At 50.0% G+C, this 23,633-nt stretch overlaps 2 protein-coding genes across 6 annotated transcripts; one reads left to right on the forward strand and one right to left on the reverse strand.

Moving 5' to 3' along the window:
* The first annotated feature begins 2,479 nt into the window (after positions 1-2,479).
* On the forward strand, positions 2,480-8,113 carry CRIP3 (cysteine rich protein 3). 3 transcript variants are annotated; one of them, XM_059701609.1, is made up of 8 exons: positions 2,480-5,559; positions 5,798-5,892; positions 6,300-6,357; positions 6,455-6,586; positions 7,357-7,428; positions 7,543-7,637; positions 7,735-7,792; positions 7,967-8,113. In XM_059701609.1, the coding sequence occupies exons 1-8, from the start codon at positions 5,433-5,435 to the stop codon at positions 8,026-8,028; spliced, it is 699 nt and encodes a 232-aa protein (XP_059557592.1). In that variant the 5' UTR covers positions 2,480-5,432; the 3' UTR covers positions 8,029-8,113. The 3 variants fall into 3 exon arrangements, with proteins under 3 accessions (XP_059557592.1, XP_059557594.1, XP_059557595.1); XM_059701611.1 differs by lacking the exon at positions 7,735-7,792; XM_059701612.1 differs by lacking the exons at positions 2,480-5,559; positions 5,798-5,892; positions 6,300-6,357 and having other exon boundaries at positions 6,470-6,586; positions 7,329-7,428.
* A 201-nt stretch (positions 8,114-8,314) lies between these two features.
* Positions 8,315-14,245, reverse strand: SLC22A7 (solute carrier family 22 member 7). 3 transcript variants are annotated; one of them, XM_059701607.1, is made up of 10 exons: positions 13,776-14,245; positions 13,075-13,178; positions 12,786-12,940; positions 12,502-12,670; positions 11,696-11,796; positions 11,267-11,376; positions 10,653-10,867; positions 10,413-10,521; positions 9,456-9,662; positions 8,315-9,048 (listed from the first exon to the last, which is right to left on the reverse strand). In XM_059701607.1, exons 1-10 carry the CDS (start codon positions 14,232-14,234, stop codon positions 9,010-9,012), a joined length of 1,668 nt encoding a protein of 555 aa, XP_059557590.1. In that variant the 5' UTR covers positions 14,235-14,245; the 3' UTR covers positions 8,315-9,009. The 3 variants fall into 3 exon arrangements, with proteins under 3 accessions (XP_059557590.1, XP_059557589.1, XP_059557591.1); XM_059701606.1 differs by having other exon boundaries at positions 8,319-9,048; positions 11,673-11,796; XM_059701608.1 differs by lacking the exons at positions 8,315-9,048; positions 9,456-9,662 and adding an exon at positions 10,046-10,116 and having other exon boundaries at positions 11,673-11,796.
* Between the last annotated feature and the right edge of the window lie 9,388 nt (positions 14,246-23,633).

Genomic DNA, 23,633 nt, shown 5'->3' on the forward strand with positions numbered 1-23,633 from the left:
CACCCTATGCTCCAGCACAGGATGCTAAATGAGAGTGTGCCTGGGCCAATATCCTGTTATTGAGTAGATGAGGAGACACTGAAGTTAGGCAGGAATCAGTGAGGTGAAGCTCTTGGGAAGTAAGTTCCCCAAAAGAGACAGGAAAGAGCTTTGTCAGCTCAATTAGTGTGTTTGGAGGAGTTATGCAACAGGAGAAATGACTAGAAGACTGAAAAGGTGGATGGTCCTGGAGCGAAGTTGAAAACTTTTATCATAAGGGCACTAAGAAAGTTTTAATGACATTATTTGCCAGAATAGGCTCTCTTCAGATATAGACGTGCTGTGCAAACCAGAATAGTACCCTTTCAGACTGAAACACATGGGCAACTTAGCAGAAACCATACTTAGGAATATAAAGTGCAAAGAGTATGAGCTCAAGAATCAGAATGCTTGGTTCTATGTGATATTAAACACATTTCTTAGCTTCTCCATTTCTTTTCTTACTTTCCTTTATGGTACAATTGGTAATGTAACATACAACTACCTCATCAGGTTGTTGTAGGGGCAGAAATAACGGGTACAGTGCCTATGACTGGCATTCCATAGGTGGTAGCTGTCACTATTTTAGCAATGCTTCCTTGGTAATACAAATTTCAAACTTCTCTTTGGGAATGGAATTACAAAATCATATATTCTCAAATTGTGACAAAACCTTAAAGGTTCGTCTGTCTTGCATCCCTTCTGCAACACTGAGGATCAGTTGGTTTGTTGTCCATTGCTACTTATGACACCCAGAGACAGGAAGCTCACTGCTGTCTAAAGCAGCCACTCCATGTTTGGGCTCTATTAGAAAGTTCTTTTTTCGGACTGAATCCAAATCTGCTTTCCTGTATTTTTCTACTAAGACCCCTCTAGCCAGGGGTCTTGGTAGTGCCCTAATGCCTCTTCCATGTGATGGCCCTCCGGGTGTTTGAAGTAATTCTCCACCACTACTCACCTGGAGTGAAACGCTTTTTTCTTGCCTAACAACAAAAATAAAGGGATTGATTCATCAAGAAAACAACAATCCTAAAATATACATCTACCTAAAAACATGAGGTAAAAAGTGTTAATGGTAAATTTTAATAATAATAAGGATCATTTACTGAGCACCCATACCATACTTAGTGCTATAGGTACACAGATTAGTTGGTCAATCCTGTTAATTGAAGAAAGTCAGACAAATAAATAGTAAGTGTAATACAGCATTTACAGATACTGTGACAGAGGTCTGTGCAGGAAAAGCAGGGAGTGGGGGACACCAAGAGAACAATCATCGTTATGAAAGTGGGGGCTGCCTCCCTATAAGGGATGACACAGCCCAGCTGTTGTGGCTCAGTGGTTGAGCATCAGTCTTTGAACTAGGAGGTCATAGTTCAATTCCCAGTCAGGGAACATGCCCAGGTTGTAAGCTTGAACCCCAATAGAGAGCATGCAGGAGGCAGCTGGTTAATGTTTCTATCTCCCTCTCCCTTCCTCTCTGAAATCAATAAAAATATATTTTAAACAAAAAAAGGGATGGCAGAAGCTGCACCCTGACAGTTGAGTACGTAATACAATAGTCCCTCCTTATCCACAGTTTCACATTCTGCAGTTTCAGTTACCTGCAGTCAACCTAAAATACTAAATGGAAAATTCCAGAAATAAACAATTCTTAAGTTTTAAATTGTGAACTGTTCTGAGTAGCATAATGAAATCTCATGTAGTCCCACTTCATCCGGCCTGGAATGTGACCATGTCTTTATCCAGCATATCCACATTGTATCTGCTACCTGTCTGTTAGTCACTTTGTAGCCATCTTGGTTATCAGATCAACTGTTGCTGCATCTCAGTGCTTGCGTTCATGTAATCCTTTGCTTCTATTGTTATAATTGTTCTGTTATTAGTTATTGTTACTATCTTATTGTATCTAATTTATAAATTAAACTTTATCATAGGTAATTATGTATAGGAAAAAACAAAGTCTATACAGGGTTCAGTATTATCTGTGCTTTCAGGCATGCACTGAGGGTCTTGGGGCATATCTCCTGCAGATAAGGGGGGCTACTGTACCTACACTCAACTGGACTTACCATTTGTGATTTTTGTTATAATATCATTTTAGAGGTTTAGTCACATAGTATTCAAAACAGCCATTGTCAGCAACTGTAAGTACATTCCTATAAGAAATGTTCATTTTCCCTGTTAGCATTCTTTTTTTAATAACATTTTTAAGTATGTTTATTAAAGCTGGGGGCAGTTAAATAAGGAAGGGCTTAGGACAGAAGAATCAATAGGAGAGAATCTAAACAGAGCTGCTTTTGGCTCTAGAAATGTTATAGGAAAGAAATGAACCTAGGTGGGGCTGCTCACTGCAAAATCAGAGAAAAGGGGCCTTGGAGACAGGTTAGCCCAGGATTAACTGCCGCTGCCCATTGCTCCCTGGATTGCAAGTACAGAGAGGAAGGGAGAGAGATAGAGAGTTAGAAACATCGATCGGCTGCCTCCTGCACGCTCCCGACTGGGGATGTGCCCACAACCAAGGTACATGCCCTTGACCAGAATCAAACCTGGGACCCTTCAGTCCGCAAGCCGATGCTCTACCCACTGAGCCAAACCGGTTAGGGCCCTGTAAGCATTCTTTACAAAGCCTCTTTTAGAGTCAGAATAATGGAAACCAGACAAGAAGAATGGAATATTGTGATTTGCTGTACCTGCATGTAGATGGCAAATATTTAGAAAGGAGGAGTCTCAACTAGTCTTTCCTAAGTGAAGAAATAGAAGAGATGAGACATACTATGTTTGTCATGACATACAATATAGGAAGGCCACAGAAGATGGGGAGCAGTAAAGCATTTGTCCCTCTGACATTGTAAGTTGTGTAGAAGCAGCATGGTACTCACACTTTGATGCCTGTTTTTTCTAGTGGGACCCTGTGCTGGATGCTAGGATAAAAATGACCTGTCTAGGAGGCCAGGGCATGTGTATAATATGATCCAAAGCAGAAAGAACTAGGCAGTCTTAGGAAAGGATTAACTGATGTGCCCTGGAAATGCTGAAGATGGATTCTTGGGCAGATGAAGCTAGCCCTTCCTAAAGGAGGCAGCATATCTAAGAATAAATACAACAAGTCCTTCCAATCTCCTGAAATGGGACCTTCTTCATTAGTGCTGTAGAGAGCAAAGGCACCGAACCTCGAGCTACCTTCTACAAGAAGAAACAAATGAGAGAGGCAGAAACATAAGAGTAAAATATCAATGGAGACCAAAACTAATATTTTTCAAGTTTGTTAAAAAGAAGCCCTTCAAGAAAAAGTTATAAATCTAAGGATCTTGAAATATTCCCCGAAACAAGAAACAAATAATGAGAAAGTATAGAAAAGTTTCTTTCACAGTGTGCAAGACTTGTATGTTTAGAAATCAATGAGGAATTATGATCAGAAAGTACTGATGAAGACAAGTGAGGGAAACAGGAGTGCTATGTGGAAGTTTGTAGACACCAGTCCCATCCCTATGGCCCAACTGAGGAGACTTAAGTTCAGAGAGTGACTCTTTTTACCCAACAGGGCACAGCACTGCAGCCCAATGATGTGTGCGTGCACACCCACCCACACACCCTTAAGCCCTTCTGAACTGACTTTACAAAACAGGAACTTAGCCCTTCCCCAGTGTTGTTCAGGTTGAGTGTAGCCTGTACACTGGAAGATCCCTGGTTTGACCTCCCAGTCAGGGAACATACCCAGCTTACGGGTTTGATCCCCAGTTGGGGTGCTTATGGGAGGCAATCACATCAATGTTTTATCTCTTTTTCCCTCACCCTTCCTCTCTATCTCTAAAATCAGTAAAAACATATTTAAAACAAAAACCCACAGAGGAACTTACTCCAGAAAAAACTTCATTTCACCGTGATATTTTATCAAGCTGGTCTGCTCTGCTGGGGTACAAAGTAATCAGCTCTCTCTTAATCCCTCATTTGCTAGGCTACCATTTTTTTTTAAGTAGTTCACTTAAGGCATTATTATTGTTATAATCATCATTATTACTGAGAAACTGAAACATTGAGACATTCACATACCATAAAGTTCACCCTTTTGAGGTGTACAATTCATTGATTTTTCATATATTCCTAAGGTTGTGCAACTACCACCAATATCTAATTCCAGATCATTTTCATCTTCCCCTAAAGAGATCTCATACCCATTAGCCCTTTCCCAAAACCCTGAGCAACCACTAATCTCTCTCTGTGGGTTTCCTACTCTGGACATTTTATATCAATGGAATCATAAAATATGTGGTGGTGTTATATGTCTGGCTTATTTGGTTTAACAATGTTTCTATCTTCTTTGGAAAAAATGCCTATTCAAATTCTTTGCTCATTTTTTTAATTGGGTTGTCTTTTTATTATTGAGTTGTAACAGTCCTTTATATATATTCAGGTTACTAGACCCTTATCAGATACATGTTTGCAAATGTTTTTCTGCCATTCTATGAGGTTCCATTTTTGAAGTGTCCTTTGAAGCACTGCTGAGCTACTTTTTTAAAAAATTATTACTATTTCAGAGAGGAAGGAAGAGGGAGAGAGGGATAGAAACATCAATGATGAGAGAGAATCATTGGTCAGCTGCCTCCTGCACATCCCACACTGGGGATTGAACCTGCAACCCGGGCATGTCCCCTGACCAGGAATCGAACCATGATCTCCTGGTTCATGGATCGATGCTCAACCACTGAACCACCGTGCTGGGCTGTTGAGCTACTTTTAATAAATATTAAAACATCTTAAAACAAACTAAATTAGGAATATGTGATTGGTGACTGAATTATAGTTTAAATTTAATAAGCATAATTTTACAAGCAAACCATTGTTTGCAGAACCACCCTTTGAGGCTTCCAAACTAAGATTTCATTATGGTAGAGATTGCTTTATGGCATTTAAACGCTAGGTGCTGTTTGGGCACTCTGCATGTATTAACGTAAATAATTCTCACAACAATCCTATGAGGTAGAGACTTATCATCATAGTATTGTACAGAACAGAGGCAGAGGATGGTTAAGTAATTTACCTGTAGCAGAGATGGACTGCAGATTCCAGTGCTCTTAACCACCTGTGAGACTGCCAGGATGGAATTAAACCATTTCAAAGAACCCCTAACCCCTCGCTTTGGGTTTGAAATAATAGTGCTTTCATGGTGTCTACACTCAAGGCATTGTCCCTCTCCGTACCAAGTCAGAAACTAGTACCAAGTGTCTTCATTGCTCCCTTTTCCCACAGTCTGGCTTCAGGACCTTCTCACTTCTCGGAGGGTGAGAGGCTTTAGTGTTTGGAAGTAATTGCGAAGGCGCCAGCGTCCCCCAGGTGGAGTAGTGCTAAATTTCTGGCAACTAATGGGCTTTGAGGAACAGGGGGTTCAGCCCAATGAGGCTCCAAGCTGAGTCATGGGTGGAGCCAGTGGAGAGGGTGGAACGGAGTCCCTGCTGGGTGCCTACTGTGTGCAGCAACCAGCTTACCTGAGCGGAGCCATGAGTTGGACCTGCCCACGTTGCCAGCAACCCGTTTTCTTCGGTGAGGCCCGGGCTGAGAAGCGGGAGAAAACTGGGCGAGTGTGAGCCGCTGGGTTCCCTGAGGACACGAGGAACAGGCGTGGGTGCAACCCCAGACTCCCTTCTAGCTGTGGGACCGGCACTCTGGGGGGATGGAGCTGGCCTCCTGGAGACACTCCCCACCGTCTCCCGGAAGCAGGATGGGGCTGAGGGGGGAAAGGAGGGCGATTGGCAGCCTGGTTCCACCTTGTTCCCTACAGCGGAGAAGGTGAGCTCCCTGGGCAAGAACTGGCACCGCTTCTGCCTGAAATGTGAGCACTGCCACAGTGTCCTGTCCCCAGGAGGGCATGCAGAGGTGAGACCTATCTGGGGCACACCACCCTATGTCTGTTACTGTCCCCCAGGCACCAGCCCCACTGTGGCCCTGTCAGCTCACCAAAGGCAACCTCAGTGCCAACTCCCAAACCCCTTCCAGGGTGGGCCCCACACCAGCCAGGATTTGGGGACCCTGAGTAGTACTGGTGAGCCCCTTGCCATTTGAGGGGGAGGAGAAGGCAGCAGCACTGCTTCCTGACCTGCTCTTGCCCTTTTCCCCTGACCACAGCGGCAATTCTGGCATGCCAGCCCACCCTTGCCCCTCCCAGCCCCACCAGCCCAGGCCAGTAGGCAGACACCTGGCAGTGTGTTTGGTAGGAGGACCTGTGAGGCACAGGAGAAGCCCCCTTATCCCTGAGCAGCCCCTTTTCTTCTGCTTGTGCCTAGCACAATGGGAGGCCGTATTGCCACAAGCCATGCTATGGGATTCTCTTCGGACCCAGTGGTAAGTACCAGCTTGGAAGGGGACAGAGTGCAGCGGAAACCCTCTCTGTGGCAGGGACCTGGAGACTCAAGTCTGACTCACCCTCTTCTCTCTGCAGGGGTGAACATTGGTGGTGTGGGCTCCTACCTCTACAACTCTCCCATTCTCACCCGTGCCAACACCACCCCCCTCGACCCCAGCAGTTTCAGCCCCCCAAGACCCAGGACTGGCCTCCCCCAGCGCAAGAAAAGTAAGTGAGGCTGAGCCCCCTCCTTCTGACCCTTCCTAGGCTGGGGAACGGGGTGGAAGCAGGTAGCAGTCTCTCACATAGTCCTATGCCTCACATTCCTACAACTTTGTTCATGGCAAAATCTTCCATTATCCAAGACCAGTTTTTTTATGTTTCCTCATGTCAGCTGCTGAGCTCATAGGTAAAGTGGACAAATGGCATTACCACCCCCATTTTACAGGCGAGGAAACTGAGGTCAGAGAGGGCAACTGACCTTGTGTAGTCACAGCCAGTCAGAGGCAAAGCTAGCCTGGAAGTCAGGCTTTCCCAGGCAAGACCATGGAAGGAATGACTTACGAGGAGTCATCGAGACAGGCCAGTCCCTCACATTCTTCCACTGCTCCCCTCTGTTACTTTCTCCTGTCCCCTACAGTGGGCAGTGACACCGTGCTCCCCAAACACCTGACACCCCTGCCCTGGGCAGCTCTTATATCAGCTCAGGTTTCCTGAGGATTGAGTTGCTGACAGGGTTGGGCTGGTGGGCACCTGAACCCCTGAGAGGACGAGAAGGAAGTAGGTGGTCCCTCCTGCAGATAGGGATGGGACAGGGGGTGGGATCAGAGGGGACTCAGCTCTGTCTGAGGAAGGCATACTTATGGCCACCTGATGGGAAGCTCTGGAGTGAGCATGGCTTTGGGAAGAGGACAGTGCCATATGCAGACTGGTGCTAGAGGGCCCTACTTAGGCCTGGCCTCCACCTCAGCCCTAGCCAGGGCTTCTTCCCCTTAAAGGCCCTTCCCACATGAAGACGTTCACTGGGGAGACCTCGCTGTGCCCTGGCTGTGAGGAACCTGTCTATTTTGGTAAGTGACAGAGAAAGCGAAAGGAGGGGAGTACAAGGTGGGCATCAAAGGGCAGGGAGGTGGTGCAAGGGTCCCTGCCCTGCCCCTAGGGTTACTAACTCTCTCCACCACCAGCTGAGAAGGTGATGTCTTTGGGTAGAAATTGGCACCGACCCTGTCTGAGGTGCCAGCGCTGCCGGAAGACCCTGACTGCTGGGAGTCATGCTGAGGTGAGCAGTGAAGGAATGGGTGGTTATGCTGGGAGGAGAGAGGCTGAGATAGGAAAAGAGCCAAGCTGAGAGTGCTCTCTTTCTCTCTGTGTCCCAGCATGACGGCGTCCCCTACTGCCACATCCCCTGCTACGGCTACCTGTTTGGCCCCAAAGGTGGGCAGCCCCACCCTAGACACTGGGCTTAAAGTATGGCATGTGGGTCTGTGGGGATGTGTGGACAACTTCCCTTGTACTCAGCTATATCCCAGGTCCCTCCCAGTTCCCTCCAGCCCTAAGCCCAGTCCCCCCTAGCCCCAAGGCCCTGAGTGATGAGGCTCTCTCCCTCAGGTGTGAACATTGGTGATGTGGGCTGCTACATCTATGACCCTGTGGAGATAAAATCCAAATGAGATGCTTACAGAAGTCACCCTAACTCAGGCCTCCCATCATCCCCTCCATGATCCAATGGGAGCTACAGAATTCTTCAATCCCATAGAGGTAGGGGAGGATGGGATTCTGGCAGTGTGGGCCTCAGCTCCACAGCAGACCAGAAAGTCTAGACTTTCTCTGCCAACTCCTCCCTTTCTCATTCCTATCTGCTCAGGGGAACTGGTCCACCCCATGTTGAATGTTGGCCTCTTGTCCTTTCCAGTTCCTTTCCCCAGCAAATTCTATAACTTCAAGGTACTCATAAAACTTGTGTTTATTCAGCCTTCTCCAATAAAATGTTGGCTCCCATGTCTTCATTTCTTCTTTGGGCATGAGGCCTAGACAGTGGGTTCGGGGGCGGGGGTGGCGGTGGAGAATGCATTACCCTGCAAAGTGCCAGGGAGGTAGTAAGACCAGCTATGGAACAAAGAGCTCTGTTCTCCTGGCCTGGCATTGGGCGGCCTCCAGCATTACACAGTGAAAAGCATGCCCACAGATGTCATCATAGCACCATCTCTAGAAGAAGCACCTTATTCTGCACCTCATTGAGTGTGACAACAGATAGATCCTGTGGTGAGGTCTGTTAAGAAGTTTCATTATCCATCTGAGAGATGAACAAACTGAGGCTCCAAAAGGGAAATGCCCAAGGTCACACAGCAAGTCAGTGGCAAAGGTCAGGTCAGAAGCCAGCACCAGACTCAGTGGCTTCCCATTCAGGGCTCATCCCACAGCTCCATACCGCTGCCCCAACCCAGGGGGACCTTTATTTATAGAATCCGCTTAGCCAAGAGAGAGGTACCAGAATTCTCCAGCAGTCCACTGCATTTTGGAAGTCACTCTGTTGCTAGCAGTTGGATGAGCACAGAGAATGGCACTGGCAAATCCAGCCCTGAGCAGGGGGCTCGGTGCCCCCAGCCCTGGCCCAGAACTTCTGTGGAGTGCCTGCTCCTGAGACCACTCAGTCATGGACCGGCTTCATGGGCATCTGTTCTTCCTGAAGGCTGGACGGGGCATTGGGGAGGAAGGAGTCGTGAATAATGGTGGGGTTTAGCCCCTGAGTCTACCACCCCAGCCTTCCCCATTAGTGCTGACCTAGGGTTTCCCCAGCTCTTGGTACATAAATGTGTGTACTCCCACAAGGGACTCCTACACATGCTTGTACACATCCCTGATGTACAGGTATACCTGAGTGTGCATACATCCACCTCTTCCTAGACAGTCTTAGGTATTTATGTACACACACATGGATATGGACTCGAGCATGCTTTTATACACACAATTTACATACTTTAGGTCATGCACCAAAGCATACTTGCATAGATGTACCAGATACAGACATGTCTTCCTCTGAATCCTACCTAAGGTGTCAGGTACCTGAGCGCCCATACCCACATGCAAGTGTACACACCTCTTCCCCTCCACATCCTGGATGGTCTCTGGCAGCTGTGCCTTCCTTGTCTCTGGCAGGAGGAGGGCAGTGCAGGCAGCCAGCAGGGCAATCCCCCCATAAGTGAGCTTGGGCAGTGACAGCCATACTCCATCCAGCAAGGCCACCAGTGGAGCCAAAGAGCCCCCAAGCCGGCCTACCAGTGCCGTCAGCCCCATCCCTGTCTGTCTGTTCAGAGAAAGGATGGGGGAGGGGTTGGTGCTCACAGCTACTCGGAGTCACGCCTCATGGGGCTCTCCCCGGCTGGCAGAGAATACCCCTGTTGGTACCCCCTTTCCTCCCCAGACAGCTAAGAACACTGAGGCGCCTTTTGGGTGGTCTTCCCACCCACCCCTGGCCAAGGCCCCTCCCAAGTCAACACCCACCAGAGGATGGGGCCCGCATTCTGACAGGACCAGTCAGGTATCATTGAAGGAAAAGAAACGTCACAGGAAAGGGGGTGGGGAAAAGCAGTGTGGGAGGAAGAGGGCCAGCAGCTCATAGATTATGCCATGTTGTCAGAGGAGGTGCAAGGCTTTCTAATTCTCGGGTGCCTACAGCCGCCTCCTCACCTGCCAATAGCTGGTTGAAAGGGGCCAGGCCTTATGTCCAGACACAACTCCCCAGGGCAGCTCTGCCTGGGCTGCGGGGAGATGGGACGGGGTGGGCAGACGGGGCTTCTGGCCACTGCTTTCTTTTAAAGGAGGCCCAGAGACGTCTGGCCTCCCTCAGGGTCACTTAGTGAAGAAGATAAAATGGCCCACCTTCTCCCAGATTGAGGCCAACAGAGGCTCTGATTACCTCCGTATTCCGAGTGCTGTGCAGGGAATGGGTGAGAGGGACGGGGGTGCAGTGTGTTGTGTGTATGTGGGGGTGTTGGGAAGAGATGAGACTAACAAACCCTCTCCCCAGGGTTGCCTGGACTCGGGCTCCCCTCACCTGAGCACAGTAGGGTACAGCTCCGAGGTGAACAAGTAGGCAGTGGTGAAGGCAGCTTCGGAAAACCCTTTCCCGGTCACGGCCAGGGCGGTGCTCCAGTACACCTTCTCTGGGGGAGAGGGTTCAGGACAGAAGGCGGGGTCTTCAGAGAGGGCACACCGTCATTGGCTGGGAAAGGGCGGGGGCTCTTGGCCAGGAGGCGGGGCCTGGGCGAGCGGGCGGGGCCAGGGCCAGGCTCACCGGTGGGCACCAGCAGCCTGAAGCCCAAGGTAAGGGCAGTGCCCAGCAGCGTCCCTGCCTGTGTGAGGCGGCGTCCAGCGTGGCGCACCGACAAGTAGACCAGCAGCTTGGCGGGCAGCTCCACGGCCCCGAACAGCAGCTGCGTCTGGTACACGTTCAGCCCCAGCCCCGATATGTCCAGGCTCAGGCCGTAATAGGAGAAATTCACTCCAAACCTGAGAGGGGTCACAGGGCCACTCAGGGGCCTCCTTCCCACCCACCGTGTCCTCTCGGGAAACTTGGCCTTTAGGAGAGACCACCTCCCCCTTGTGGCCAAAGGTTTGCCTAATCTTCACAGCACCCTGCGAGGTAGGAACTAACAGCGTCCCTTCTACCTGTCCAAGGTCTCCCAATAAGGAAAGGGAAGAGCCTGAATTTGAACCCACGTGACTGATGCCGACTCCATCTTCTGACCTTCCAGAGCTCCATCATCCCCACCCCCATCCAATACCCCCACCCTGCTCTCCACATTTACAGTTTACTTGTCCTGTTTCCTGTTATACTCAGCAGCATCCTGAGGTCAGCCCCTCCCTCCGCGCCCCCACCCTCACCCCGCCAGGCCAGCCCCTCCTCACCACACCATCATGCAGCACAGCGAGATGCGTCGGAGCCGCGGGGTCCGAAACAGATCCAAGTAGGAAGGTCTTCGGACCACCCGCTCCGCGGCTGCTACTTTGCGCAGGGCCTGGTGGGAGAGGAGAGTTTGTGACATGCAGTGGACCGTGTGGCCTTAGCAAGGCACATTGCCCTCTCTGGGTCTCTATTCCTCCCTTCTGCACTGGAGGAGAGAGATGGATGCACATGGGAGCTAAGCAGGGTAAACCGCCGAGGGTGTGGCCCGCCAGAGGATATCCTGGGAGAACTCTCCGTTGGACCAGGGAGCTTTTCCTGCACACACAGTGGGCCCCAGGAAGGGAGTGCTTGACACACGCCACACACTCACATGTACTTGCATGCTCTCACACACACATTCACCCTCACCTCTAGGCTCAGGCTGTCCTCACCCACAGGCCGCCCATTGAGCCTGGCACAGCAGAGCAGGTACCTGTGGGCCTCCTCCACACGGCCCTGAGTCAGAAGCCAGCGTGCAGACTCAGGCACCCACCTGGGGGACAGCAGGAGGCCCTTCAGTCAGCACTCTAAGTCATGTCTCCCTCCTGGGCACACCACAAGCTGTTTCTCAGCCTGCAGCCGCTTCCCAACCCTCCTCACCTGATGAACTTTTATTCGTTTTAAGGCCCAACTTAGAAGCCGCCTTTCCCCAGGCCTAGGTTCTCCATAGCCCGGAGTCACTTTTCTGTTCAACCGAATTGGTGTCACCCGCAAGACCTCAGCCCCCAGGACCAGCCACCCACTTCTCCCACAGGTGACAGGAGGGCATAGGATGAATGAGAGACAGACCCAGAGGTGTCATTCAAAGCCAGCTCATTTGGGGGAGGCAATGAAATGCCCACACTGCCCGGCCTTCCCTCTACTTGGCCTTCCTACCTCCGTGCTGGCTCTGTCCTCCAGGGCACCAGCCTCAGTTTGTGCTTGGCTCTGTCTCTCATGTCCCTCTTGCATCCACCTCCATCTGCCTCTCTGAACCTGCCTTTCAGCCCTGGGCTCTGTCACTCACTCTCTCTCACTGGTCTGTCTCTCTCTATCTCTTTATATTTTGTGTTTCTCTGCATCTCGTGTATTGGCCTCTGTCTCTGGGTCACGGACTGTTTTTCATTCTCTCTGTCTCAGTCTCACTGTCTTCGAATCTCAGCCCCTAATTATTCTGTCTCTGGCTTCTTCTCACTCCCCAGCTGCCCACAGGCCTCACCAGAGGCTGATGATGCCTGGGACGCAAGGCAAGGTGACAGCCAGCAGAAGCCACCGCCAGTCCCGTATCAGGTACCCGACGAGCGCCAGCAGCATCACTCCCCCCGTCCAGAAGGTGCTGCTCAGGACCCCTGCCACGGTGCGGTGTCCCACGTCCAGCCACTCCAACTCTGTCCACAGCCAGAGACAGGAGGACAGTTAGCCAGGGACACATGGCTCAGTATCACCCTTGACAACTGCCTCCCTCCAGCCCTGTGGGCCCTGCCCGTTCTTTGCCTGCCTCACCCAGTGGCATCACGATGATGGTGAAGCCAGCCAGGGCTGTGCCAGTGAGGGTGCGGGTGATGACGAACATGATGTAGCTGACTGAGGCTGCAGATGCCAGGCCCATCCCCAGGGCACTCACATAGGCCACCAGCAGCAGACGGCGCCGCCCAAACCTACACAGGGGTCATGCAGAGTTAGTTCCCTGCAGAGGGGAGGTCCCGAGACAGAGGTCGACTAGGCCCAGACCCCAGCTAGTGGGAGAAGGTTCTCCACCCCACTCCCTTATTAACCCCCCACCTCACCCCACCTGTCAGACAGGTATCCGAAGGCCACAGCCCCCACCAGCACACCGACGAAGAAGAAGGTAGAAGTGGCTCTGTTCAGGCCTTTCTGCTCACACACCAGGTCCCACTGCAGGGACAGGCAACGAGGGGCCTCCCATGGGCACAGGCCCCTCCCCAGCTGGCACCAACCCCTCCACTCCAGACCCTGGGTACCTCTGAGGTCAACTGTGCCAACCTTGTACCCCCATGTCAGACAATAAACCTCTAACTGTTCCCCTCAGCTTGGGGGTGGGAGACTTTGTCCCTCCCCAATCCTGCAGCTGCAGCTTCTTCCCACGGAAGGCCTTGATTATGACAACAGGAGACCTGTACCTCCCCAGAGAGATTCTTTTCCCACCTGCATGCACCTCCATTTACAGACAGATTCTGTAAATCCTAGACCAGGGGCCCAAATGAGGCAGAAAGAGAAGGAGGCTTCTGTTGTTTCTCCACCTCTTACTGCAGAAACACCCTTCTCAACTCTCAGCCCCAGCTCCCTAGAGCTACCTCAGCCCTTTCCTGCCGTAATTACCTCCCAATTAATAATAGCAACTCGCATGTATGGGCTCCTTACTACAACCTCTGCTTTCAATTAATATATCGACAGAGGGGAAAACAGACTCTGAGAAGTAAAGTAAGGAGACCCACCCCACTCACGTGTCCCCCCGCCTCCTGGCTCAGGTACCTCCGTTGCAATGGTGGAGGAGAACTCCGAGTGGTCGTACTCCCAGCCCTGAGGGCATGGCACTGTGGAGGGCTCACCCTGCAGCTCCCCAGGACTCTGCCCGTCTCCCCCCAGCGTAGTGTTGGGGGCCTGGGTGTAGGTGAAGCGGAAGCAGGAGCTGAGTGTGCCACCCGACTCCCGGGGAAGGTGGGCCTCCAGCCACATGTCCTGGCTGAAGTTGGCAGGAGCACCAGGCAGGACACAGTGGTGGGCAGGCACAGCAGCCAGGAAGATGGGCAGGAGGAAGTTCATGGGCAGCAGAATTCGGGGCAGGGCCAGCAGGGCCACATTGCGCAGTTGGAAGGGGCCAAAGCCACCCGCCTGGTCTAGCAGCTCCTCGAATCCCATGCCACCCACAGATAGCTGTCCCCCGTGTGGGCTCCCTATGTAGTAGTCAGCACAGCTCAGTCCACCCACCATATGGACCCTTGGACTCTGGAGGCGGGAGCAAATAGACTAATGGGCAGAGAGCCTGCAGCCACAATCCAGCCCTTGGAGGCTGGCCCAGGACTGGGCCTTCCCTGGCCACCTGGGGATCCCTGCCTGTGCAGCCCAGTGTCTGTGAAGGAGGGGGCTGCCATCCATTCAGGGGTCACTGACTCCATGGCTCTGGGACTGACATATTAGTGCTCAGGGACTAAGTGGGGTAACCGTGGGCTGCCATGATGGGCAGCTGGGTATGTAGGAGCTGAGCCCATAGCCCCTTGATCAGCAGAGCTTCAAGGGTTCGGAAGAGGAGGAGTCTCCCCGGCATGGTGCCAGACCTCCTTGCATGCCCTTTGTCCTGTGAAACCCAGGTGAGCCTTGCCTATTTGCAACCACAGCCTGGACAGCAGCCCGGGATTCAAAACCAGGTGAAGGGTTTTTACTGCTGAGCTACGAGTGTTCTTTGTACCCTCTCAGATTTATGTCCCCCACCTGGAGCTTATGCCCTGGCCTGAGACACACCTGGAACCACACTGAGCAGCCTGGCCAATCTGGGGATCCCAGACCCATCACCCTCCCCCTTCTTCACTCAGGGACTCTTCCTATACACACAGTCCCTCCTGTCTGCCCCCACCCCTATTTCCAAGAGCTTCCTAGATTACCCCGAGGGCATGGTAAGGAAGGAGAGGGATTGCCATAGGTAAGTGTAATGCCGAAGACTCGGCCTGTGTCTGTCTTCCCCACTCAGTTCTCTCACAGCCCTGCCACAAAAGCACAGCAGAAACCAGCAATGTCAAGTGTTTCTGATCTGATTCTCCAAACACCAGGTCGGCAGAGCTGGGAAGCTATCAAATTGTGTTCCAAGGGCTCCAGGTTTCTAAGCAAATAGGCTTCTTCTTCTTTTTTAAAATATATTTTCATTGATTTCGGAGAGGAAGAGAAAGGGAGAGAAACATCAATGATGAGAGAGAATCATTGATCGGCTGCCTCCTGCACACCCACACTGGGGATCAAGCATGCAACCTGGGCATGTGCCCTGACCAGGAATCAAACCATGACCCCTGGTTCTGAGGTAGATGCTTAACCACTGAGCCACGCCAGCTGGGTAGCAAATAGGCTTCTAAGAGCCCAAGTTTTCTAAAAAAAATTGAAAATGATAAATTTCATATAGCCCCCACTTTGAACAGATAAGGAAATGGGGTGTGTGGCTTGCTGGGATCACACGGTGACTCAGCAGCAGAACTGAAGAAGGGACTAGGACCCCTGACTCTGGCCCAGGCCTTTCACCTCAGCTGCTGAGCTAGGGTTGTTCCAGTCTGCACTGGGCTGGGCACCCTCACAGAGCTCTGAGGAAAGGGCTGTCAGTGACACGGTGTGTTCATGGTGGTATAACAGGCATGGGGGTGAGGGCAGTGATTTGGAGGTGGTGACAGGAGGTGATAAAAGTAAGAGATATTTGTTGAGTCTCTAGTGCTACCCCACTAGAGTGAGGTACAAAGATGTCTCAGACACAATCCCTGCCCTCAGTGAGGGTGCAGTCTAGCAGGTGGGTTCAAATGAGTTACATGAACCTTCCTAACTTATCTCACCCCTTTCAACCCACTCTCCACATACCTGCCACAATGAACATTTCAGAACAAATGTTACAGAGGAGTGTCTCTGCTTAAAGCCTTCCCCATCTCTCACTGCTGGAGGGTGAAAGTCTGCCGGAAGCTGGTCCATCCTTGTTGCTTGACACAGTCACTGCAGGGAAGAAACATCTGCACAGCATATGTTTCAAGGTACCTGGAATATACGGCATACTGTTCTTAATATGTTTGCTCCCCCTTTTTTAGCACTATGTGTTATAACCAGAACCACCTCCCTGAGAAAGGTTGTTTTCCCAGGTGGGGATTTTTCCCTGGAGTTAGGGATTAACAGGACTAAGGAAGAGAATAAATCAGTAAAACTCCTTAGTGTTACAGAAATACCATGTACTACTTATGAAGAACTTGGACTAAGACTGTTGGCAATAAATTTGGGACTTGTTGGGCCCACATCCTCAGGGGTCTGCCCACCAGGGAAAGCACCAAAGCCTATACCCCTGGAGACCCACCGACACAGGGCAGTCCCAGGGAAGACAAGCAGTGAGGCTGGGAGGACATAACCTTTACTGGGTAGGATAATCTCCTTCAGTCACTTCCTTGTAGCTTATCAGTAGTGCAGTAGAACTGTGACCTTGGAATAGCCCTTATAATGGAACACAGAGATTAACCTAGACAAGATTAAAATCAACAGAACTAGATAGAGACAAGATTTTTGGCAAAGGTCAGATAAGAAACTATGGAAATGAAACAAGGAACTGTAGAAGGTTACCCAAAACATACCCTGATGTGATTATAGAGGCATGCTTATATAGGATTAAATGGTATAAATACAGATGTAACAGGACAATAAAGAGAGAACCCAACTATGCTGATGATCTGAATGCTGCCTCCATATCCTTTATTCTTTGCCGACTCCGTCCACATCTTTGGGAACCCCTGGACCTGCTGGGGCTGGACCCCAACAAAAGTCCAACTCCCTAGCTTGACCCATATGACCCCAAGACTGGCTTCTCTCCACCTGCCTCTGGCCCCTCCCAACAAGGCCCCCTTCCCTCCAGTTCCCCAAACACACCAGCCTGTTGGCACCTCACACCTTGCACCACTGGCCTTCGTTTTATTCCTCTGGTGGATGCCCAAGGCATTCTGGAGACCAGCTCAAGGGTAAGACCACTCCTGTCCCATTTGCTATCACTCACATGTGATCCCACACTTAATATTGTCATTTAATATTATCTAAACTAATAAAAGACAAAGATGCTAATTGACCACACCTTTGCCATGCCCTAAGCAACGCCCACCAGCCCATCAGAGTGATTATATGCAAATTAACCCAACCAAGATGGCGGCCAGCAGCCACGGAGCTGGAGCAAGCAGAAGGCTTGGTTGCCCGGGCGATGGAGGAAGCCAAGCTTCCTGCCAGCCCTGAGCCGACAGTGGCCCCCGCTCATGGCAACAAAGTTTCAATTATAGAAGATAAACAAATCCCAGATACCTGCTTCCAGCCAGCCTCCACTGGGAGCTTGGGTGGCTGGGGGCTGTGGCCAGCCTGCAAACAGCCATCAACCCCTCACCCAGGATGGCCACACCCTCATGGGGTGAGGGTCCCTGCTTGGGGGCTTAGCCAGCCTGAAAACGGCCTTCAGCCCCTCACCCAGACAGACCTGGCACCCCAGCAGGACCCCCCACCCTGAAAGGGCTGTGGCCAGCCTGCAAATGGCCCTCAGCCCTTCTCCCAGGATGGCCAGGCACCTCAGTGGGGATCCCCACCCTGAAGGGGCTGTGGCCAGCCTGCAAACAGCCATCAGCCCCTCACCCAGGCTGGCCACACCCTCATGGGGTGAGGGTCCCCTCTGGGGGGCTTGGCCAGCCTGCAAACTGCCATCAGCCACTTACCCAAACTGGCCAGGCACCCCAGCAGGACCCCCCCCACCCTGAAGGGGGTCTGGCCAGTCTGAAAATGTCCCTCAGCCCCTCACTCAAGCTTCCCAGGCACCCTAGTGGGGACCCCCACACTGAAGGGGCTGTGGCCAGCCTGCAAACAGCCATCAGCCCCTCACCCAGGCTGGCCAGGCACTCCTATATAATAAAAGGGTAATATGCAAATTGACCCTAATAGCAGAACAACTGGGAATGACTGGCCACTATGACACACACTGACCACCAGGGGGCAGATGCTCAATGCAGGAGCTTTCCCCTGGTGGTCAGTGTGCTCCCACAGGGGGAGCTCTGCTCAGCCACAAGCCAGGCTGACGGCTGCCAGTACAGCAGTGGTGGTGGGAACTTCTTCCACCTCCTCAGCAGCACTAAGGATGTCCAACTGCAGCCTAGGCCTGGTCCCCACTGACAAGTGGACATCCCCCGAGGGCTTCCGGGCTGCCAGAAGGATGTCTGACTGCCAGCTTAGGCCCGATCCCCCAGGGAGCGGGCCTAAGCCAGCAGGTGGTCATCCCCTGAGGGGTCCCAGACTGCAAGAGGGCACAGACCGGGCTGAGGGACCCCCCCCCAAGTGCACAAATTTTTGTGCACTGGGCCTCTAGTATAATCATATTATTTATATTAAAATATAAAACACCACAACACTTTGCAGCTCCTGGGAGGTAAGTTTTGCTGCCATCTCATTTCTATGGTTCATTCAGTGGCTCTACAGGGGACAACTCAGGTTTTTCCACAGACTGAGACAACAACCATGAGGCCAGCCCTGGGCATTGGCTGTGATGCCTTTGTTTTCACAATCGGGATTTCTCTCCTGCCTTAACATAAAAGATAGCTGATAGTCATGTAATGGTCACCTTTCCCTCTTTGCACTGGCGCCTAGGAAACCCAGATCTAAATCTGCAGCTCCTTTCTACAGCGAGTAATTTTGGCATTAACTGTACACCTAGTTTCATCTTACTTCCTTGCCTTCAGCCCATATGGTGGCTCGCCTCTCTGATGGCATCAAGGAATGGTGGTGAACAATGACCATGATGTGTAGAGGTAGATGATAGATCTGGACAGGCAAGGTATGAAATGCCAAGAGTCTAACCAGAAGGCAGATAAGCTCTGAATCACCAGTTAAGGACTTGTTTTGATTAAATTTTTAACTATCCCCATCCTCCTCCCTCCTGGAAATCCAAACCTGAGCTCAGAGGCCAAGATGGAGGAGACCTTCATTTGTACCAGACTAGATGGGAAGGAACCTGGTGCACTGGAAAAATAACTCCTTAGTTGAAATTATTACTAGAACTGTTAGAAGATTTGGGGAAGGATGAGTTCCTAAGACAAACAATTCCCTATTTGGGATTGCTTGCAATAGAGACTTCTTATACTTTAGGACTTCTTACTCTTTTACTCCTCTCTGCATTGAGTGACCTCAGCTAACCTCCCTATCTTGGGGTTTCACTGACCATTACCCATTGCAATAACCCATGTAATCATTTCCTATGTTGATGGTGGTACTGATGGAATCATTGTAATGGTAAGTATGATGATGAGATGGTGTAGTAGTGATGGAGGTGGGAATACTGATGGTAGAAATGATGGTGATGGGGTTATTGAAGTAAGGATGAAGGTATGGGGCTAGGGATAATGGTAATAGTGATGTGGTTATGAGGGCAGTTGTGATGATGAGGATTGTATAGATGGTACTGATGGTGGTGGTGGTTGTAGTCATGAAAGTGGTGGTAATGGTGATAGCAATGATGGTGGTGATGGAGCCTCGTTTGGGAGAAGGGTATCTGTGATTTGAGTGATGATGGTGCTGGAATGGTGGGTAGGAGAGTCAGAGGTGGATAAGGGAGATAGTAATGATTATGATAAAATTGATAGTGTAATGGGTGATGTCACACCACTTTGAGTTTACTACTACATGGGATAAGGAGGAATGCAGAAGATGCCACCTGGGGCTGATGAAAATGCGCTTGTATTATATTTCCTTCTAACCTACGGCCCAATTCCCATGACCTTGCTGACTCTCCAGCCCATCACCTCATTACCATGGGCAATGATCAAGCTCCTACATCTGCTGAGGTCTTAGAAGTTGTTTTGACCTCCCTTCAATGTTGAGTTAGTTTCAGCTCTTGTCCTGGTCTTGATGCCAGGACAAGAGTAGCCAATGGGAAAATATCAGCAGGCCCCAGTGTCTGCTGGTCAGACATGACACCCTTCACACTCCCACCTTTGTCCCTTTTCTCCAGGGTGTCCTCAAGGGACCTTTCCTCCCCATTAACAAAGGCCCCTCCAATGTCTCTGATCTTGTAGCCCCTATGTAGCTAGCATCTGATTGAGCAAACTTGCTCAAGCCACTTATTTCTCTGTGCCCCTGTCCTCAGAGCTCACTTGGCCACAGGACAGAAAAGAGAAATATGTTTCTGGGGGAGTGGGGAAGAGGCCGGCCAGGCCCTGGCTGGTTTGGCTCAGTGGATAGAGCAGCCTGCAGATTGAGGGGTCTCAGGTTCAATTCTGGTCCAGACAAGCCCAGGTTGCGGGTTCAATCCCCAGTGTGGGGTGGGCAGGGGGCAGCCAATCAGTGATTCTCTTTCATCATTGATGTTTCTATCTCTTTGTCCCACTCCCTTCATCTCCGAAATCAATAAAAATATATTAAAAAAAAAAAAAAAAAAAAAGGTCTGCCAGGGGCTGGGCAGGTCCTAACATGGTGAAGCAGCAGGTAGGCCCTAACTGGGCCTTGGGAAGTGAGTGTGCCTGAAAGGTCTCGGGCTCCTGGGGGGGAAGGGGGGGAGGGCGGGAGGGAGGGTAGGGGGTTCTCTGCAAACTTAGCTCTAAAGCCATTCTCCTGGGCACAGCCTACCCCTGCCTCAGACCTGCTCCTGCCCCCTTCACTCCTCTCTCTGCTCCCCAATTCACACCTGTGACCACACTGAATCACAAGCAGTTCTCACACCTTCACAACTTCCTTGCCCATGCTGCTCCCTCTGCGAGAATGTCCTCTGCTCTTTACCTGGCTAACTCTTGTTTATCTTTCAAAATTCAGTATAAGAGTCACATTGATCTGAAAGCCTTCCTTGAAGCTCCCAGTCTGGGCTGGGAGTCTGCCTGAATCTTGTGTGTCAGTGTACATAGCACATGTAAAATGGAAGTTAATTTACAACCCCCTCCTTCCCAGCTCACTGTGCACTGTTTCAATTCCCCATCTCTGGCAGCCTTTGGTACATGTGGGGCTCAGCAATAGGCTGCAGAATTAATTGGATGAATGAATGATTAAAGGAATGCAAAATAATGAATGAATGATCCATAGAATTCTTTCATTCTCAATAATAAAATAAATTAAAAATAGAACAAGAGCCCTGACCAGTTTGGCTCAATGGATAGAGCATTGGCCTGTGGACTGAAAGGTCCCAGGTTCGATTCCGGCCAAGGGCATGTACCTTGCTTGCGGGCACTTCCCCAGTAGGGAGGCGTGCAAGAGGCAGCTGATCGATGTTTCTCTCTCATCGATGTTTCTAACTCTCTATCCCTCTCTCTTCCTCTCTGTAAAAAATCAATAAAATATATTTTAAAAAATAGAACAAGATATAATTTTTCATCTATTTGATTATTCTGGGGATTTTTGCTAGAATTAGACTTAGAAAAGTAACAAACATCAAAGCAAGGATTTTAATTGCGGCACTATTTGAAATAGTAAAAACTTGGAAAAAATCTAATGAAAATCAGCATGGAGCTGGCTAAGTAGATGAGGAGGTGGAGCATTCATGTCATGGACTACTAAGTAGCTATTAAAAAGGACGTAAGGACCCTCATACATTACTGGTGGGAATGTAAAATGGTGTGGCCCCTGTGGGAAAGCTTCATAATGTCTCAAAATGTTAAACATAGAGTTACCATATGACCCAGCAATTCTACTTTGGGTATTTTCACAGGATATATATCCAAGAGAAATGAAAACGTATGCCCGCATAAACACTTGTAAACAAACATTCATAGCAGCATTATTCAGAATAGCCAACAGGGAGGAAAAACAACCCAAGTCCATGATGAATGGATGAACAAATGTGGTCTGTCCATACAGCAGAATGTTATTCAGCCATAAAAAAGAATGAAGTACTGATACATGCTACCACATGGTTGAACCTTGAAAACATGCTAAGTGAAAGGAGGTGGTTACAAAGAACGACATATTGTGGGATTCCAGTTATATGAAATGCCCAAAATGAAAAAATCTGTACAGGGACAGAAAGTAGTAGGTTGGTGGTTGCTTAGGTCCGGAGGAGTTGGGGGAAAATGGGAGTGATTGTTAGTGGGTGATGGAAGTGTTCTGACACTGATTGTGGTGATGGCTGCACAACTCTAAATATACTACCTTTACATGATCATATTCCATATAGATAGGGGGCTTTCATGTTTTAGTTTATATGCTTTTTAAAAATATATTTTTTTATTGATTTCAGAGAGGAAGGGGGAGAAAGAAGGGGAGGGAGGGAGGGAGGGAGGGAGGGAGGGAGGGAGGGAGGGAGAGAGAGAGAGAGAGAGAGAGAGAGAGAGAGAGAGAGACAACAATGATGAGAGAGAATCATTGATGGGCTGCCTCCTGCACGCTCCCTACTGGGGTCAACCCCACAACATGGGCAGGTACCCTGACCAGAGATCGAACCCATGACCCTTCAGTCCGCAGGCCGACACTCTATCCACTGACCCAAACCAGCTAGGGCAGTTTATACGCTTTTAGCATTTGCCTTTTTACTGCAAACATGGCTTGCTTTTGACATTTTTGAACAAGGAGGAAGACGAAAGCATGTGAGCGCCTTACTCAAGGCTGGTGAATCAGGCCCAAGAGCCCCCGGCACCCATGCCGGAGAAAAGGGGGTTCCAGGAGGCCCCTGTGGGGCACAGAAGGTGGTTACATGGGTTCTGGGGTGTTAGAGCTGTGTCTGATGGTCTTCTCAAGGGGAGAGCATGAGTTTGGAGCCTGGGCTCTCTTACCTCAGACCCCAGGCAGGGCCAGGAGCCTGCCCTGGGACAGAAATTGTTTATGATATTATCCAGATGAAAGATTCACACTTAGTGAATGTAGGGTCCAAAATGCAAAAGGTACTGCAAATACAGTACTGTAAAACCCCCTTCCCCCTTGCTTGCCTCCCAGAAGCAATTCGAGACCTCTAACTCATCTAAATAGATGCACATTAGCCTTAGCCAGTTTGGCTCAGTGGATAGAGCGTCGGCCTGTGGGCTGAAGGGTCCCAGGTTCGATTCCGGTCAAGGGCACATGCTCGGGTTGTGGGCTCGATCCCCAGTGTGGGGTGTGCAGCAGGCAGCCAATCAATGATTGTCTCTCATCATTGATGTTTCTCTCTCTCTCTCCCTCTCCCTTCCTCTCTGAAATAAAAAATATATATTTTTATAAAAAATAAAATAAAAATAGTTGCACATTATACACACATTTTTTTTACTCTCTTAGAGACCAGTCGAAAGTGTCCACAAAGAGCCACCTGCAGTAAACACTTCACAGTACCAGACAGTGGGGCCCCCATCGTGTGGGCGGCTCGATAGAATGAGCCCCAACAACCAGGCATTGAAATTCCATCTGAACTTCTGCTTCTACAGGTCCACAGTCTCTTACCCGATTTCTTTACAATTCAAACACATGTGTATATACTATTTAAAAAGGCAATTCAGTGTATATTCCATACATTAGGAAAACCCCTCATAGAATCTAAGACAGCACTCCATAATCACAGTATTATTTCCACTGCAAACATGTATGATAAGTGGAATTAACAATGACTATAGCCCGGCCAGTTTGGCTCAATGTTTGAGTGTTCACCTATAACCAGGAGGACTCAGTTCGATTTCCGGTCAGGTACATGCCTGG

The sequence above is a fragment of the Myotis daubentonii genome, chromosome 6 (assembly GCF_963259705.1).
Source record: "Myotis daubentonii chromosome 6, mMyoDau2.1, whole genome shotgun sequence".
NCBI classification, from domain to species: Eukaryota; Metazoa; Chordata; class Mammalia; order Chiroptera; family Vespertilionidae; genus Myotis; species Myotis daubentonii.